The sequence below is a fragment of the Phyllobates terribilis genome, unplaced genomic scaffold (assembly GCF_046119375.1).
Source record: "Phyllobates terribilis strain yellow unplaced genomic scaffold, ASM4611937v1 Scaffold_3__8_contigs__length_932513732, whole genome shotgun sequence".
NCBI lineage: Eukaryota > Metazoa > Chordata > Amphibia > Anura > Dendrobatidae > Phyllobates > Phyllobates terribilis.
The window spans coordinates 837,720,599-837,735,677 of NW_027362763.1; the positions used below are offsets into that span (position 1 = coordinate 837,720,599).

Below are 15,079 nucleotides of genomic sequence, written 5' to 3' on the forward strand. Positions count from 1 at the left end.
CTAAGAATGAGCAGAGTAAGGATCACAACTTGCTGTTCATACTCTTGGTCACTGGTGCTCCATCTGGCACACTTCCACAAATCTAAATCGGGAAGTCTGAGCCCTTCACGGGGATGTTTATGAGTTTGGTATGTGAATTGCTAAGAGTTTCTAGTAGGAAACTTGATGGTAGAAATCAAAAATATTATTTAACTAACTGTTTGGGACCCATGCAAGCAATTCTCCCAGTGATCATGGAAGACCTAGATAGCACCTAGGACTACTGGATATCGCTAGAATAAAGTAATTGGCGATGGTGCCATGGTGGATGGTTATGAGACTATCTGAAGATGAAGGCTCTTTATGTTGCATTTCTTCCTCACGTCAGCGTATTGTTGGTTGACACAAAGAACACAGAGAACAATGACTGGACCATCAACCACCATGGTTATGACTCTACGTATTCCAAGTTTCAGAATGAAGGACCTGTCTAGACCATGATTTGCGAGTGATCTTCTGAAATGCTGAAATGTTACTACATTAGTTAGCAGCTTTTAATTATGATGTTTTGTTCTTGCTGATGACTTGAGGATTTAGTACTCTTAATTGGTGTTGAGCGAATTTGTTTGGCATTTCAAATTCGGGTTCATGTTCGGGGTTCCGGCTTGTTCGCGCAAAAAAATCGGCTGCCAAACAAATTCGCTTAACACTACTCTTAATAACTTTGAGTTGGCATAAATGAAATATTTTCTCTTAGAACACATCCATTAACTCATACTTACTTCACAAATTTTCTCCAAAGATGGGACAAAGAAGTCATCACAGACAATTGCAAGAGCATAGAACATGTACATCGCCTGTGGGAATAAAAAAAAGACAGATATAAATTCAGACATAGTGGATGTGGCAGGTAGTCACTCTAAGTCTGCCAATGCTTACACAATTCATGTCATATTTGATTTGTTGGTTACGGAGAACAGATTGATCGTAAATCTATCAACAGTTACTGAAGGATGTAGATATCTTGCATTTTCTCACTCAATATAGTGACACTGACATGTTCTTATTGTATTTGAGTATAATTATCTGTCTAGTCTCAACGAATAAATGTATTGGCTGAAAATAAAAATAAAGTGTTCTTACACCCATGACATTTGGAAAGTTCAAGATAAAGTTCCTCTCACATATTAAATGTTTTTTTTTCAATTTCAACTTTATTAATTCGATGTATCATTTTTAAAAGTAATAAAATCATCTGCTACTTTGCCTCTTCAAGACCAGTGCTTCATCTCCACTGATTGTGTATAGGCTGCAGTGGTAATGTCACATCAACAACACTGCAGCCAATCACTAGGCTCAGCAGTAGATGACTGGAGGCACTGAGCCCAGTGATTGTGCTGTAGATGTGATATTACCACTGCAGCCTGTGCACATTCTCTGGAGCAGTGGCAGAGGCGCAGCGCTGTTCCTGGGGATTATGAGTAACAGCTGATTTTATCATTTTTAACATGGCCAGGACAATAGAATAAAAAAACTTGGGAGGCCTAACAGAAGAAAAATCAAAAAAGTCCTTGTAACTAAAAAATGTGAACTCCATTGCTTAAAGGGGCAATCTAATGCAAAAGACACATCATAGTTAAATACACCTTCTACAGGAAGTTGAATTTTTCATCAGTCATAACCTACTGCACATTTGCAAATTCTTCCTAACAAGATAATCACCCTCAAACCTGCTATGACAGAATCAGAATCAATCTTCAGTCCTGTACACTCAAATGGTCATATCTCAGAATAGAAGTAAGACTTTTTTTTTCAGTTTCTTAACGATAACACCAGAGTCTTTTTTTTTTTTTAACACTCTCCTTTAAATACGGCTGTCATGCTTTAAAAGGATTGATCAGGTCACCTCTGCCACCTCATGGGCAGTATAAGTTAGAGGGGGAGATGCTAAGTTGGATGATTTTGTATACAGGGAGAGATGTCAATCACAATTTGTAAGGAGGGTGTGGATGTGTGTGTGTGGGGGGGGACTTGGGGAGGGGGGGGGGCAAGAGTAATAGATCCAAGCTCTTACTTCCTGTCTTTCTTCCTGCCACCTCCAACTCAAAAACATTTCCAGAATCCGTCCTTTTCTCAACCCTGAATCTACTAGAATGTTAGTGCATGTCATCATCATCTCCCACCTTGACTACTGCAGTATCCTCCTCTGTGGCCTCCCTGCTAACACTCTCGCACCTCTCCAGTCCATCTGTAACTCTGCTGCCCGATTAATACACCTTTCTCCTTGCTATTCCTCGGCTTCTTTCCTCTACAGATCCAATTATTGGTTTCCATTTCCCCAACGAATCAAGTTCAAACTACAAATACTGACCTATAAGCTCGTCCACAATCTGTCTCTTCCATATATCTCCAAAATAATTTCTTGATATCTTCCCACTTGTACTCTTCGTTCCTCCTAAGACTTCCTTCTCTCCTACCCACTCATATTTTCCTCACCCAATTGCTTTCAAGACTTCTCCTGATTAGCCCCCATCCTCTGGAATTCCACCATACTCTGAACTTTCAGATGGAACTTCAAAACCCATCTCTTCAAGAAAGCTTATAGCCTGCAATGACCCCTTGCCACCTCACCAGCGCTGCTGAAACCCCTCAACCTACAGTCTTTTTCACCTTTAACCTGTAGACTGTAAACCTGCAAGGGCATGGCCCTCTCCCCCTCTGTTCCAGCCTGTTAGTTTGTTCATTGTAATTTATATTTTCTATGTATGCATGGAATCAATGGTGCTCAAAAAATAAATAATAATAATAATAATAGTAATAATGTCATTCTCTATTAGTGTAAATACAAAGTGTTAGCTTGGAGTCCAGACTATTGGATCTACGACGTTGCTTCCTCCAGGATGAGGCTTTAAAGGAAACCTGTCATGTGATTCATACTGCCTAATCCACGAGCAACATGAATCGCAGCCTGGCTCCATGATTGCATCCAGGTATACCTATCTCTGAAATGCTCCGGCGTTTCAGAGAAAATAATCTTTAAAGATCCAGACAGGGGTCATAGATGGAGGTGAGACTAGTCCGCTATGTGCTAGAGGTGATTGACAGTTTTTTTCCATAGTGACAGACATGTCAATCACCTGGAGTGGTGCTGGGAGAAGCCGGTGGGGCGCAAAGCCGGACTAATCTTGCATCTGGCTATGGTTCCTGGCCAGATCTTGTATGTTTTCTCTGAAATGAAAGAAAATTTCAGAGAAAAATATGCCAGACAGCAGTCATGCAGCCAGGCTCCGCTCTGATTTATATTGCCTATATCGGCAGCCTGAATCAGGTGACAGGTTCCCTTTAAATTGCATTTCTAAAGGAATGCTTCTTTTCACTTAAAGCTGAGGAATATAACTATAAAGTATATAGGAGAGCCACAGAACTTCTCATTGTAGAAATAATATGCCTCATTTACATAAAACTGGAAAACCCCTTTAACCTAGATTTACTTCCATCCCTTAGCTTTATTTGGAAAGACTTTAAAATAAATGTTTGTACATAAAAGTGACTTAAATGCATAATATTAATTGCGATTAATGTGACAGAATATCAAATGTGTGCCCTTAAGTAAACTTCAGTTTCACTGAAGAAATGAAAAAAAAAATAAGTCTCTTGGTAAGTTCTTACAGTGAAAACAATCAATTGTCCATGCATGAAAGGTTCCCGCCAGTCTTTATACTCTGAGACTATTGTGTTCAGAATCTCCAGAAAATATGAAAGATTTATACTCTTTTCGCTTGGCATTGTGTGTATGAAGAGGGATAAATTCCGCATGTGCTGAAAGCTGTTTAATGTCCCTGTGTCCTTAGATGTCATGAAAATGATCAGAGTGAAAAAATGCACAATGAAAATCGCCCATCTCCGATGATCCAACGCAGCCGTTCTGACTTTTTTTTGTCTTTTTATAGTACAGTATGCTGCTGGGACCTTTGTGTGCTCTCTAACCCACCACTGATAGAGAGAAGAGAGAAAGGAACAGATCATCCATCGATGCACTTGTCACCTCAGAACTCTGTAGTTTTTGCCTCTGGGAAGGCTGTGAAGTAAAGATTGTTTTCCACTGTGACTGAAAATGATTTTTTCTCTGTCTATTGTCCCAATGACCCGGCTATATCATGGGTGATAACTTTAAACTGTAATGCTTCCAGCAACAGAAGAACCAAGTATTGCGCTACACTGAATGGTCATTGCCGCCATCAGATTAGAAAAAAGAAATTTGGGTGATAAAATGAGTCAAAATGTATAACACAGTGGATATGTGTTAGTTTGCCTGAATAATATCAATGTGTATAAAGCATGAATGTACCAGCACAAAATACGAAGGACAAGAGATGGCTACAGGGTGGGAACGTCTAAGACTAGGTGGAATTTAGAATAAAATGTATACTCTATAAATACATACATGGAACCAAAAACAAATCAATCCTCAAAGTTTACCTCTTAGGGCTCGGGACCTTATTTTCGGTCCAAGTGTGATCTGAGAAAAAATTGGATCGCGGACCAATGTTATTCTATGGGGCTGTGCACATGTCCGATTTTTTTCCTCTAACCAAGGCGGCCATCCAAGTCAATGAGTCCGTGGAAAACGTTGGACTGTGCTCAAATTTTCACTGACTGACAAAATCGAGAAGATTGAGATATTTTTTTTCTCATCTTCTCATCCAAGAAATATGATCCCACTGTGATCAAACTCTGATCAAAGTGCGGTCTCAGTGTGATTAGCCTAATCGGTCCGATTCTCTCGGATGAGAGAAAATACTGTTGTGTGACCCTAGCCTCAATAGGATATATTATGTTTTTTTTTCTTGCAGATACAGCATGCAATATATACATATACAACTCGGACAATGAGACTAGAGTTTTTGTTCAGATACAGATGGAACAGCGCCAACCTGACAGCTGTGAGCCACTGCAGTGATGGTAGTCACATATTCAAGATGAAAGAAAACAACAGTGAATAATGTAGAATAATGGAGCATTATGCGATCAATAAATACGCTGGCTGTCAAAGATAATGGCTGCTATATCTGTATTGAAGGCTAACAAAAAATATCACTAAAATCTTAGTTTATTAGTTATACTAAAATGACCCTTATACGAAAAATAACTGACACTAACAGCAACAAAACCAAAAAATAAATCCAAGAAAATATGTGACTAAATATCAATATCAGTGTGGAGAATGTCTCGCAGTGAGAAGGAGTATCTCACAACAGGGTTATACTGAACGGATAAACCCTTTGGTGAAAGGATGTGTCTGTTCACAAAGTAAAATGGTAAGTACAACAAAATGCAACCGGTACATCAACCTATAAATCTAATAAATCCCTAGGCTCATCTCATACCTAAACTGTGGAGGTTGGCACCCTAAAGATAAAAACGCACCACCTCATCGGTGGCTCTCCCTATTACCTATATTAGGGTGTATTCCAAACCCATGATAACAAGAATGAAGCAGGTTATGCACAAAAAAGTACTTCCAACCAACACATAAATGTAGATACCCCACTATGAAACACATATCCTTATAAAGAATATGTAAATAAAATATAATCTTACATTGTAAAACTACATCTGTACTGATCATCATATTAAAAAGCTAAAGAGAACCTTTCACCTCTCCTGACATGTCTGTTTTAGTGTATTCCTGATAAAATAGCATTTCTGGAGCTTCTCGTCTCATCAATTCTTGTTCTACAAATTTATGATTAAACTTACAACTGGGCTTTACCATTTCGCTTCTAAAAGTGGTATGTCTGTACAATATCAGCACTTATTGGGCAGCATCAGATTGTGCAGGAACATCCCTCGCCCAGATGATAACACCCAACTGTTATTATATTCATAAATATCTAGGAGGAATATTAGAAGAACGGCACAACAGAGAGAACCAAGAAAAGATGCTCTAAAATCAATCAATGGAAGATAAGACAGACTTGCAAGGAGTAGTGACAGATCCTCTTTTGTGGAGGTCAATCCATATTGATTGGTGTATACATATGACTCCAGTCACGGCTTTCCCCTTTAACAAAATATGTTGAGATGGCTTAGATATATGGCAAGGAACATTTTGATTTCTTTTTTGGGTTTGCTTGTAATTTGTGGGTAGAGGTCATCGTTTAAAGGTAGATAGATGGAGGGAGACAGTGAAACCTCTTGGAGTTAACCACCCATAAAAGCATTGAAAAGTGGTCTCCTAAAGAGGTGGTCTCCAAAAAGATGGCCAAGACGTATAAAACATTGTAGGACTAAAATCTGTCACAAAAATATTGTCTGGATAAGGAGTTGGTGTTGTGAATGATGTCTTTTGGAGGGTTTCACTTTATAGTGTTTTTTTAGTTATTGGTTTGTTTAGGTATTGGTTGGTTGGTTGTTTTTTTGGAAATAACCAGAGCTGGCAAGCATTGGCCTAATGAATCAATGTCTGTCATAGCTGAAGGGAGGCATCTAGTTGGTAGATGCATATAGGACTTGGTTTGCAGATCTAGTTTGTTATCCCTATGTTTTTCCTAAGTCTTTCCATGTATATGTAACATATAAAGTATTAAAAAAGCGAGTAGTAATTTGCTAATTACAAGCTGTGTCGTAACCCCAATATTGGATCTCCATGACTCATTTTTTGAGGTATTAGGAGCTTACTAGTCACGGAAGGGGTGTAATATGCATGAATGTATCCTCATTCATATAATTAAATATTATTTCACAAAACCGATTCCCTCTGACTGCATGATGTACTGTATGCAATACTCCCGGGCATCAATCCCATCTTGTACATTTGTTTTTAATACTTTCAATTATTTATCCTTCACGATGTAGAGGGAACGATTTTGTGATATTAAAGCAGTCACTCGGATAGAATTTTATGTGATATCCTGTTTGCAGCTGTTTCTAAAACTGAATGTATTTCCAGTTGATTGAGCCAGGGACAAGAGGTAGAAGAAGAGAATACAAATTATGTACACACTGGGACGTCCACTGGAAATCTTCTCCACAATTTATCCTCTAGATGTGAGGCTACCATTGGAGATGTGAAACACTGAGCATACATGTCTAGGTATATTAGTGTATATGTCTGTCTGGCATCTTTAAAGGGGGTTCCCCACAACAGGCCAATAATTTGTTAATTACCCGAGGGTGCAGCATAAATTAAATCTATACTTAGTGCTCCTCTGCTCTCAGCCTTGTGTCCCCTTTCAGTCTCCTGAAATCATGTCATGTGATGACTACAGACAATCAATGGCCACCGATTAGCTGCAGTCTTCAGATTTCCATCCATGTGGAAGAAACCACATTGTAAGGACCACAAGCATAAACAGCCACCCCTAACTCATATTCTCCTTGCCAAACAGTGGTCAAGGTATACATAGTGGAACAAGAGATATATATATGGTGCCCCCAGGGGTGTAACCATAATAGGTTCCGAGGTTTGCAATCACACCTGGGCCCTGGAGCCTCAGAGGGACCAAAAGGTCTCATTGGCCCATATGAAAAGACAATTACTAATAAAGATCTATGACAATTGAGGGCCCGCTGGAGGTTTTGTATTTGGACCCACAAGCTTGAAATTACACCACTGAGTGCACCATTAGTATTAACCTATCCCTGCTCCCATGAAAAGCTCTAAATAGACATTTATTTGTGTGGTCAGATGGTTGGGGGCGCACAGAATAGCATCACAGCCCAGGTTGTGCACCCCTGCTGTGGGAGAAAAAAGACCCACTGGTGGCTACTCCTGATGATAAAGCTGATTGAAGGAAGCTTCATCTTATAGTCTTGGCTTGTTATGTAATAAGGACTTTCCAATCTGTCCTTTAAATAAAAGCACAAATTTGATACCAGAAGGCCAGTGGGTACAATGCGTGAACTTACCTGCAATTTTTTAAATTGTTTGATACAGACCACCCTACTAGTAGCTTTGGTCTACTCATTGTGCAGATGCTAATAGAAGTATTCCCTATGTCTGTGCTGTTTAGCGCCTGCACAGAATAGCGACAGCCGAAGGTAATCATGTGGACAAATCACCTGACCACTGCCACTTTCCTTCCTTTTTATTGTGACGCTACACTGTTTACATAGCCCATATGTGGGCAGCCTGCGGCTTCTACAAGCAGTGGGGCTAAAGAATGAGGAGGTATTTTCTTATAAGACTATATGACATGGTGTTCTGTAGAATTCTGCTTGTAGCAGATCACCACTGAGGCTAGTGATTGCCTGCAGTGGTTCCATGTCTCTGGGACAGGACGTCATCATCACTGCAGCAGTGGAGACCAGCAGGGGACTTTAACCTTTTCTAAGCATTTCGTAAAAACTGTTTACTCACCAGTGAAACCATAAAAATACCCAACTATATAGGAGGATTCTTGTAAAGTATGGTTCTATTTTACACACACAAACACTGGTACACACATACCCTCTAGAGGCAATTTTACTCTGTTAAGTGACTTGCAATGATCTCAGGGGTCGCACAGACAAACATTAAATACAGATGTGAATGGGATTCTCCATCAAAACAAAAACAATAAACTCAGAATAAAAGAAGAAAACTATAAATAATCCGTTTAAAATCCCATCCAACAAAACTAATCTGATGTGAAAATGCTTGCAACACAGGGGAATTTCAATGTAAAACAATTACATGTCTGACGTGCCAGCAAAAAACTGTCCTGTTTATGCTTTACACTGTAACAGGAATTGAAAAGATCTCCACTGAATTATCTCCAGCGAAAGACAGCATTGAAAATACCACAAATATGAGCTGCTCAGGGACGCCATCCGCTTTGATAATCTGAGTCACCAGCTGTAGCTGAAGAGCAGATGTCTACATATCGCTAACCTTACTGTTTTGACGTCTGAATCTTCAGTCCCTTGCTGATTTTCACTCTCTAGCATGTATCTGACAGAGTGCTGTATTTTTGCCATATTTCAGTTTTCTGCACTCGGCTCCTGTCATTAACATTGCCAATTTCTCTTTTGTGAATTTTATCCACTTTTTTTCTGCCAGAGTGAAAAATGAACCTGCACTTAGGAATAAAGATCTTGTGCTATCAGCATTGAGCAGATAGTAGATGAATCCTTGCTCTACTAGTGATAGCGATCACTAACTCTGACCAAAACTAACCAGTCATTTTTTATGACTGAGAATATGTCAAATTGTAGAACTATGCCGATTTGGAGACAATTTCAAATATGCAGCCATCATCACTCTGTTTGATAGAATTAAAGGGATTTTACGGGCTTTCTGTATAGTTTCTGTGTGTATCTAGGCTGCACAATGCTGACAGTTTGTAGTATATTCCCTGTCAGCATTCTGCATGGTGTCCTAGATAGCACACCTAGTCATGTGAGCAGCTGTCTCCTGATTTTGGAGGCGCTGCTCACTCCCCAACTAAAGTTTTCCTTGGTGGCAGAGACTGGCCAGTGATGGACTCACAACAGACACCCCCCAAGTCTCTGCCAGACCCTCCCCTGCCTCCTGCTCCAGCCTGCAGTGGAGTTCACAGTGGATGCAGCAGGGGAATGACTCAGCTGATTGGATCAACCTGGAAGGAAAAGGATTCTACAGAGGTGAATATAATGTGCTGTGTGCATCCATCCCTCCCTCATCCATCCATCCATCCATCCCTCCCTCATCCATCTATCTCTCATCCATCCCTCCCTCATCCATCTATCTCTCATCCATCCATCCCTCCCTCATCCATCTATCTCTCATCCATCCCTCGTCCATCTATCCCTCATCCATCCATCCATACACACATCATTATAGACTGAGGTTCTGCAGCAGCTGAGGTTTATTATGTGGTATATATGTATACACAGCATTATAGACTGAGGTTCTTCAGCAGCTGAGGTGTATTACGTGGTACATATGTATATATGTGGAGTGCAGTGATTGTGCTGCTTTCCACAGATGAGGTCACAGGACACTGCTCTGTTATTTCCATTACTGGAGTGAGTGTGCAGTGGGAGCGCAGAAGCGGTGCTGGACGCTAAGGCCGGGCATTGCCAGCTCTGGCTGTGAGGTTAGATAATACAGCAGAGGGAGCTGGAAAGTTTGGTAGAGCTGCAGATAAATAAAGTGAGTGCAGGGAATGAAATGAAATTCAGGAGGAACAAAAGGTAGAAACAATATTTATAGTGGTGTTGTATATTACACTACAGCACAGATTAGCTTAAAAAAAATTTGGATTTCGTGGTCGGATAACTTCTTTAAGTCGGTAGTATGCTGCAGTCTTGACCCTAGTTTTCTGAAATATGGCTGAAGCATTAAAGGGACTTTCTCAATACAAACACTGAGGAAATGTTAATTGAATGCACCACCATTGCCTGATCTGTCATACCAAAATGTTTAGAAAGAAGTGAACCCCGGTAACGGCTAGAAGAAATGCCAATGCCGCTTGGGGAGCTGTGTGCGATTTTGTTTTGGCTACTCTCATCTTTTTTTTTAATGGACACATTGTTTGATGACTACAGTGTGCCGATAGTATGAAGCTGGTCTTTTAGAACTCCTTCCACTTTATTGTAATGGCCATGGAGGTCGAGGTGGTCAGACCCATAGCAATTAGACATTGATGATATTTTAATGTATGAGCCATAAATGCCTTTACTAAGAGTGCTTCATGCACTGCATGGATGGCGCTGTAGGGAAACTTAACGCCCGCTATCAGATTACTTTACAGATCACTGGGAAAGATAGGAATAAGATACCCTACAATGAGGTTATTGTCAGGGCACCCTTATAACAGAGAGAACAGTCCTTTTAAATTAATTATTCACATATGAGCACCATGTAACTTTTGTTGGAGTAGCAACAGCTGCCGACTTATGCTGGAAGGACTGTGTTAAGCAGACAGCAGATGTCATCTTATGTGTATTAATTCCTCTAGACCAGTGTTCCCCAAACTCCAGTGATCATTGCCCCCACAGGTCACGTTTTCAGGATTTCCTTAGTTTTATACAGGTGATGGAAGTATCATCAAGGCATCAGGAATTCTCTCATCTGTGCAACACTATGGAAATCCTGAAAATGTGACCTGTGGGGGTCATGAGGACTGGAGTTTGGGAAACACTGCTCTAGACTGTACCGTGTGACCCCTTTGATTTGTTTGTGTCAGTTCTTTCCTGCAATCCTCTATGTTGTGGTGAAGATGAAGATTATGATAGTAGTATGTCTCAAGTAAAAAAATGTTGTGCTGAATGACTCTGCTGAAAGATAAAATTTGCAATAGGTTATGGGCCAAACACAAACAAGCAAAAAGAACAGCACGCACACACTGATACACTTGATCTGAAAGAAGCACTCCTCCTCTCATCAAAGTTTTTATCGTCTTAATATATTGCAGTCATCATATTATATAGCACTGTGTACTTACAATTGCTCATTTTGTCTTTTTACCCAGTTAATTCTTCTCTTTTCCATTCGGTCTATGACATCATGTGATTAAAAGCAGACTAGCTGAATGAGAGGCTTAGCTGGGGGTTCAGCTCGGGGGTGGTGGGGTGAAACATCTGACGCCATAGCATCGACGCACACACAGCACATCAGAGTCCCGGCGCGATGATGTCACCATGCCAGGACTTTGACGTCCTGAATGAGTGTTGATGCCTCGGCCATTTTGTAAACTGCAGGCTTAAAGCGCAGAGATCAGTAGTGCAGATAGACCATGTCTCCCTGCTCTGCCATGGGGCTTAACTGTATCGGCGTGTTGCGCCGCTGTATCGGTTAGTGTAGCTCTAGGACGACTGCACCCTCTGCCCCCCCAGTAGCTATGCTACTGAGCTGAATGCTTCTAAGTTCTATACAGAAACTAGGAGGTCTCTTTTCCCTGCATGAGTCATCACTGCAAAAGTGCCTGGCAGGGAGGAGCGGGAGCAGCTGGGTCAGGACTTGAAGAGGGGAATGATAAATGCAGGGACAAGAGACTTAGTTTCTACATAGAGCAGAGAAAGGAGAATAATTAAATGGGTTGGAACGTAAAATGAGCAATTGTAAATACACAGTGGTATAATATGACGATTGCACTATATCAAGAAGATAAATATTTTGATGGGAGGAGTGCTTCTTTAAAGAGGTCCACATTTCCTTTATACAAGTAAAAAACTTCATATATACAAATAATGCAGATAAGGAAAATAGCCAGGAGCTTGGAGCTTAAAGGGGTATTCCCATCTCGAAGATCCTATCTCAATATGTAGTAGGTGTAATATTAAAAATATTAGCAAATACCTCCAATTAGAAACTTTGTATAGTTCTTCTGATTCGCTATGTCACTTACCTCATGTAGGGCATTGCAGTAGCTTAGGTATCCATGATTACAACCAATAAGAGCTGTCTAACTAACTGTCACTATATGACTGGTCAAAACCATGGATACCTAAGCTACTGCAATGCCCGCACAGGGGGTAAGCGACATAGTGAATCAGAAGAACTATACTACATTTATAATTAGGGCATTTACTAATAATACTATTGTTACACCAACTACATATTGGGGATAGGATCTTGGAGATGGGAACACCCCTTTAACCCCTTCATCCCCCAGCTTGTTTTCACCTGGAAAGCTTCAATATATCCAAGTGATTCTGAGAATGTTTTTTCGTGACATGTTCTACTTCATGTTAGTAGTAAATTTTGGTCTATATAACTTGTGTTTATTTATAAAAATAATGAAAATTTGTCAAAAAATAGCAAATTTTGCAATTTTCAAACTTTGAATTGTTATGCCCTTAAACCAGATAGTTATATCACACAAAATAGTTAATATAAACATTTCCCACATGTCTACTTTACATCAAGATAATTTTTGAAAGATAATTTGTTTTTGTTAGGAAGTTAGAAGGGTTAAAAGTTTATCAGCAGTTTCTAATTTTTCTAACAAAATTTACAAAGCAAATTTTTTTAGGGACCACATCACATTTGAAGTGAATTTGGGTGGCCTATGTGACTGAAGTTTATTAACTAGTGTTGAGCGAGCACTAAAATGCTTGGGTGCTCGAAGCTCGGGCCGAGCTCTCCATGATACTCGGGTGCTCGACCCGAGCAATGAGCCCAATGTTAGTCTATGGGAGACCATAACATTTTTGCGGCGGCACCCCCGGCAGTCTGTAGAAAGCCTAAAAAGTGCCCAAAACGATAGTGACAGTGCTCAAATGACATGGGGACAGCATGGGGATCACCCCAGGAAGCATTTGTGACCCCCAGGTCACTGCTGTCAACAACGTGGTCAGAGGTATTAAGCCACTTTTACAGGCTCATAATAAAACGTTCAAAAACGAAAGTGAAACTTTTTTCCTGTGAAATATGTTAGGGAATTTCTTTTCCAGTGTAAAGACTTGTGTATAAGGTAAAATAAATAACCAAAAACAAAAATACACCTCGACACCTTGGGCTATGTTCACAAGTAGCATTTTTTATGCGTTTTTGCACTTTTGTATTGCTTTCAACTGTGACAAATGCATTCACCGGGAAATGTCATTTTAACATTTTACAACCTTATATGGCCACATGCTGTGTGACACATGCATACAGTGCTGAAAAGACATGGGGACAGCATGGGGAAGACCCCTGGAAGCATCTCTGACTCCCAGGTCACTGCGTAAAAGTGTGCCCATCAGAAGTGATCCTTGCAGCATCAGAAGATGCAGACTTGCAACTATCCCCGTGCAAGTCCTTGTCCCAGGGCAGTGTTCAATTGTACCTCCCCCATTCCTTGCAATGCAAGCGCAAATATGCAGCCAACCACCCACCCACCCGCAGGCTGGAAGTGACATGGAGGTCAGAGGGCCTTAACTAACCGTTTTTTCCATTTATAGCAACTGGGTCTCCTGTACACTGTTGGCCTAAGCAGTGAATGGAAGGTTTTCCAAAAATTATGAGGAACTGCAATGCCCCTTGAAACAGACGTGGATTACAGCGTACTAAAAACCTTCTACCCATTATTGGGGAGTGGGTCTCCGTTAGTTTTCGCCTTTGCATTGAAAAGCAAAAGCTGACTAAAATTAGGAGGCAATCCCCGTTGGAAGAGTTGTGGAGGTTAGAGGTAATTAAAAACAACATTTCAATGCCCCTCGGAAGAGACGTGGAGGTCACAGTAGCTTAACAAGACGGTTTTAATGCCCCTTGGAAGAGACGTGGAGGTCACAGTAGCTTTACAAGATGGTTTTAATGCCCCTTGAAAAAGTGGAGGAGGTCACAGTAGCTTAACAGACGGTTTTAATGCCTCTCGGAAGAGATGTGGAGGTCGCAGTAACTTAACAAGACGGTTTTAATGCCCCTTACAAGAGCCATACAGTACAGCATATTACAAACATTATTCCCATTATTGGGAAGTGGGTCTCCCATAGTCTTTGCTTATGCCTTCCAAGCAAAAGCTGGCAAAAATTAGGACGGAGGAACTTGCAATACCCTTACAAGAGCCATGCAGAACAGCATATTACAAACATTATTCCCATTATTGGGAAGTGGGTCTCCCATAGTATTTGCTTATGCCTTCCAAGCAAAAGCTTCCAAAAATTAGGATGGAGCAACTTGCAATGCCTCTTACAAGAGCCATGCAGTACAGCATATTACAAACATTATTCCCATTATTGGGGAGTGGGTCTCCCATAGTATTTGCTTATGCCTTCCAAACAAAAGCTGCCAAAAATTAGAACGGAGGAACTTGCAATACCCTTACAAGAGCCATGCAGAACAGCATATTACAAACATTATTCCCATTATTGGGGAGTGGGTCTCCCATAGTATTTGCTTATGCCTTCCAAGCAAAAGCTGCCAAAAATTATGAGGAAATGCAATGCCCGTTCGAAGAGTCGCGGAGGTCCCAGTAGCTTAACAAGACGCTTTTAATGCCCCTCAGAAGAGACGTGGAAGTCAAAGTGGTATAACAACATGCTTTTAATGCCCATCAGAAGAGATGTGGAGGTCAGAGTGGTATAACAAGACGGTTTTAATGCCCCTTGGAAGAGACGTGGAGGTCAGAGTGGTATAACAACATGCTTTTAATGCCCCTCAGAAGAGACGTGGAGGTCAGAGTGGTATAGCAAGACACTTTTAATGCCCCTT

General features: G+C 40.7%; 1 protein-coding gene across 1 annotated transcript in view; it reads right to left on the minus strand.

Annotated features, from left to right (window-relative positions):
• SLC24A3 (solute carrier family 24 member 3) overlaps positions 1-15,079 on the minus strand; it is a 428,724-nt gene that overhangs the window by 150,542 nt on the left and 263,103 nt on the right. The window contains exon 4 of the mRNA XM_073672470.1: positions 762-836. Within this exon, the coding sequence (XP_073528571.1) occupies positions 762-836 (75 nt within the window). The remainder of the gene's footprint in view (positions 1-761; positions 837-15,079) is intronic.